Genomic DNA, 4,804 nt, shown 5'->3' with positions numbered 1-4,804 from the left:
GGAAAATTGCAAATTGTCATATTAAAGCCATTTAAAATATCCAAATGAAAAAGAACTTCATGAAAATTTATTAGTAAATATGTTACTTAAATATAAGTTTAGAGAATGTAGCCAAGTCTTTCTTCTTCAAGTTGATTCAAGTGAAGTCATTTTTTTATTAGGCGTCTCCTTAAGCTTCTCCTCACATCTTTTTCTCTCTTTTTTTCTTTTTTTTTTCTTTTTTTTTCTTCAGGATCATTTTCAATCCTTTTCTTTTCTTGTCTTTTCTTTTCTCTTCTCTTCTTTTTTTATGTGAGGATTACTATATATGGATAGCCTTTAATAATTTTGAATTTCACTATACTCTTCTTAAAGTTAAAAATTTTTCACATTCCTTCACTTTATAAATTTATATTAGCTTTAAAGATTTTCCATAAAGTTTTATTCTTTTCTTCTTATATGAATCTCTAAGATTTTTAATACTTCAAAATTACAAATTCCTTTACTTACAATAGAAAAATATAGTCTTATTCTATCCTACCAAATATCTTAATCTCTAAAATTAACCTTTATTATTAAAAAAATTTACTTATGTTTTCTATATATTTAGAAACATAAATATAGTTATCCAAAGTTACCCTCTATTACCAAAGGTCATGTTAAATTTTAAAATATTTTGAAAATATAACTAATTGAGAACAAATAAAATTAAGTTTCTTTCCTTTAAAAAGGAATTTTTCTTCCACCCCCCAACTTAAATTTTTAAGAGATTTATCATGAAGAACTGAAAAAATAAAGGGTGAAAGAAAAAAAATTAATACATAAAGAAAAGATTTATATGTTGAAGGTTCTGATTTGAAACTTAACTCTGAAATATTGCAGGTGTTAATATGAAAAGCTACAAGGATTGTTAATACTTTTGCGTTGTTCGGTTGTTTCAACTAAAGTTTTCTGCCTCATAAATATGATATGGTTTAAAATATTATTCAAATATTTATCATTTTGTGTTTTGATTGCTTACACTTGTAGCTGAAAATATTGTTGTTCTTCTCTTTAGGTAAATCACTTCTGTTTAGTGATATAGAAAGTGAAGAATGATTGTTAAAATATTGTAGCTGAAAATATTGTTTTGTGATTTCTTAGAGGGTTGTATTTTTTTCCATATTTACATTTCTCAAAGTAGATATTTTCTCTTTTCTATGAATGTACAGTTTGACAATCTTTACAAAAGTTATTTTTTTCTTTCAAAAGTTTATCCTATTTTTTAGTAATCTTTATCATGATTTGTCATCTAGAGTTCTTTTGAAGAATTTACGGCGTCACAAAGATGAAGATGTCATTAATCTATCGTTTGTTTTGTGATTTCTTAGAGGGTAGATATAGAAATTGTTCTTTTGTTTAGTGATTTTTTTGCCATGAAAAGAAACATTTTGTGTTTATCCATTAATCTGACAGAATTCAATGAGTAAAGCTAAAGAGTCTGGAACATTAGTCATGTGGGATAGAGAAGCTATTATGATCTTTTGTGATTTATGTGTGAGGGAGGTTGAGGTGGGAAATAGACCCACTACATTTTTTAACAAAGAATGGTGGCGAAATAACTTGGTTAAATTTAAAGAAATGACTGGAAGAGATTACGATCGCATGAAAATGAAAAACAAATGAGACCAGTTAAAGAAGGATTGGAAACAAATGGGATCAACAGAAATGGGCTGAGATCTAGTTAAGAGCACAATAGATGCACCAGTAGAATGGTGGGCTGAAAAACTACAGGTGCATAATTAACTCTTTTTATTTTATGTTTAATCTAATTTTGCATTGAGTTGAGACTATTTTATTAATGCACATTTGTTATCTATATCAGGCAGTTCCGTCAGCAAAAAAATTTAAATTCGTTGGCATTGATTCAGTAATGGAGGAAAAACTAGATGGAATGTTCACTGGTGTTGTCGCTACAGGAACTCATGCGTTCACCCCAAATGATATAGGGTTTGGCAGCTTAGCCCAAGAGATGGATACCGTGCATATAGGTGATTCAGGAGACCGTCCTAGCCATGTTCACACAGATGATCAATCCACGAGTGTGTCTGTTGAAACATGTAAAACTCAGTCTTCTTCATCGCAGGACAACTCAATTGATGAGTGTCTTCAGGTCCTCAATACATATTATGATGTTAAGGCAGACGATGATGACTACATTCAATACGTGAAGGTGTTACGAGATCCAACCATCAGACAGTTTTTTATGAAGTTGGAACCGAAATATCAAGTGAAATACTTGCGATCTTTTATGGACGTCTGAATATTTGACTTATTATGTACTTTAATTTATATTGTTCCATGTTATGTTTATGTGATGCACACTTTTTTAATCTCCTTCGTAGATGTTTTAGAGAGTTCACCTTTTTATGTGGTTGTTGTTTCTGTGTGGCCAATTTTATTATATTTTGTTTTTATTTTGCCCATAGTTCATGTGTTCTATTTATCTTTCATAGCATATTTCTGTTCTTATTACTTAATTTAATTCATTTTCCTTTTAATAATTTTGTAGTATGGATGAAGAAGATATCCACCACATATGCACAGTCACATTTACCCTTACCTTATTGTATTATTACTATCTTAAACACATTGACCGAAACCCATGTATGAGTTCAACTCAAGTAGGAGACAGATGGGTTGCTGAGTTATTAGAGGGTCATCCAACAAGGTTCTTTAATATGTTCCGTATGACACAAGAAATATTTCATGATCTCCTAAATGAACTCCGGATCAATCATGGGTTACACGACTCTGCAAGAACAACCCCAAGGGAAGTGCTTGCAATAACTCTATATATCTTATCTCAAAATGAATCAATAAGAGGGGCTATGGAGCCCTTCCAACATTCATCTGAAACCATCAGTCGATATTTCTCAGTCGGTTTGAACTCTTTTGTTAGTTTGACCCAGAAGATAGTGAAGCCCGAGGATCCAATGTTTCATTCAATTCCTTCACAAATTGCAAACGACCCTCGATACATGCCATTTTTTTAAGGTATGCTTTTACCATCACATTTATCTTTCTACTTTTTTTACGTTACAGTTTAAAAAAAGTTATAGTTGTAACTCCAGGATTGCATTGGAGCTATTAATGGAACACACGTCGATGCACGACTATCTAGTGAAGAAAAAATTGCGTACATCGGCTGATGCGACGCCTCAATACAAAATGTTATGGCCTTATGTGATTTTAATATGTGCTTTACCTTTGTCATGGTTGTATGGGAAGGAAGCGCCCACGATAGTCGTATTTTCAAGTTTGCTACCAGGAACTTTAGACATGAATTTCCATACCCACCTCAGGGTAAATACTATTTGGTTGATGCTGGATATCCATTACAAAGAGGATATCTGAAGCCCTATCCAGAAACGAAATACCACATTCCTGATTTTGAAAGATCTAGTGGTGTCACACGAGGCAAAAAAGAGGTTTTTAACAAAAGACACTCTTCATTGCGCGGGATAATTGAAAGAGCGTTCGGAGTGTCTTTTGTTCAATAGTGCCACAACGGAATAACGCCACATGTGATTCGAGTTCTTCCGTTTCTACAATATCGCAGTCGGACAGGTTTGCTCAGGTTTCTGGAGTGTCAGATGCAGGTGGCATAGGTCGTGATATGCTGCTACATTATAAAGTTAACATTATCATATTTCTACTTGTCATTTTAACATGTTATTTTTTCTTTTTTATGGACTCTTATTATACTTTGTAGTAGTATGTGCATGTGCATGTGCGTTTGACTTTTGTATGTGTAACATATTCGTTTGATGTGATCGGATATGTATTAATTATTTGAATATAAATCAGCTTTTTGGTATTTTCTTGTCTGAACAGTGATTTTTAATTTTGTTGAGAAAAGAACAGACTCTGCTGCACAGATTATTCATTTAATAAAAAAAAATTTCAAATAAATTATTTATAAAACTACTGATCAAGCAACTAAACTGTTTAGCAAGAACAGAGTGAATGAAACTTTCCCAACGCCAACCAAACAGCCACCCGTAAACAAATTATCATCCGTCGTCCCCGGACAGCACCTACACTAGCCCTTATGCTGGAAAGGGCGAGCAAAGCCGCGGCGGCGATTGCGGCAGCGGGCCCCTACTTTTTTTACGTTACAGTTTAAAAAAAGTTATAGTTGTAACTCCAGGATTGCATTGGAGCTATTAATGGAACACACGTCGATGCACGACTATCTAGTGAAGAAAAAATTGCGTACATCGGCTGATGCGACGCCTCAATACAAAATGTTATGGCCTTATGTGATTTTAATATGTGCTTTACCTTTGTCATGGTTGTATGGGAAGGAAGCGCCCACGATAGTCGTATTTTCAAGTTTGCTACCAGGAACTTTAGACATGAATTTCCTACATGGATTTCCATAACCACTTCAGGGTAAATACTATTTGGTTGATGCTGGATATCCATTATAAAGGGGATATCTGAAGCCATATCCAGATACGAAATACCACATTCCTGATTTTGAAAGATCTAGTGGTGTCACACGAGGCAAAAAAGAAGTTTTTAACAAAAGACACTCTTCATTGCGCGGGGTAATTGAAAGAGCGTTCGGAGTGTCTTTTGTTCAATAGTGCCACAACGGAATAACGCCACATGTGATTCGAGTTCTTCCGTTTCTACAATATCGCAGTCGGACAGGTTTGCTCAGGTTTCTGGAGTGTCAGATGCAGGTGGCATAGGTCGTGATATGCTGCTACATTATAAAGTTAACATTATCATATTTCTACTTGTCATTTTAACATGTTATTTTTTCTTTTTTATG

At 33.5% G+C, this 4,804-nt stretch overlaps 1 protein-coding gene across 1 annotated transcript in view; it reads left to right on the top strand.

Annotated features, from left to right (window-relative positions):
• Positions 1–4,025: 4,025 nt before the first annotated feature.
• LOC110032661 overlaps positions 4,026–4,804 on the top strand; it is a gene marked incomplete at its 3' end in the record, with an annotated part of 1,676 nt that continues 897 nt past the window's right edge. The window contains exon 1 of the mRNA XM_020736358.1: positions 4,026–4,118. Coding sequence (XP_020592017.1) covers positions 4,073–4,118 — 46 coding nt within the window. The remainder of the gene's footprint in view (positions 4,119–4,804) is intronic.

The sequence above is a fragment of the Phalaenopsis equestris genome, unplaced genomic scaffold (genome assembly GCF_001263595.1).
Source record: "Phalaenopsis equestris unplaced genomic scaffold, ASM126359v1 Scaffold000997, whole genome shotgun sequence".
Classification (NCBI taxonomy): domain Eukaryota; kingdom Viridiplantae; phylum Streptophyta; class Magnoliopsida; order Asparagales; family Orchidaceae; genus Phalaenopsis; species Phalaenopsis equestris.
This window is presented reverse-complemented; position numbering and strand designations above follow the sequence as displayed.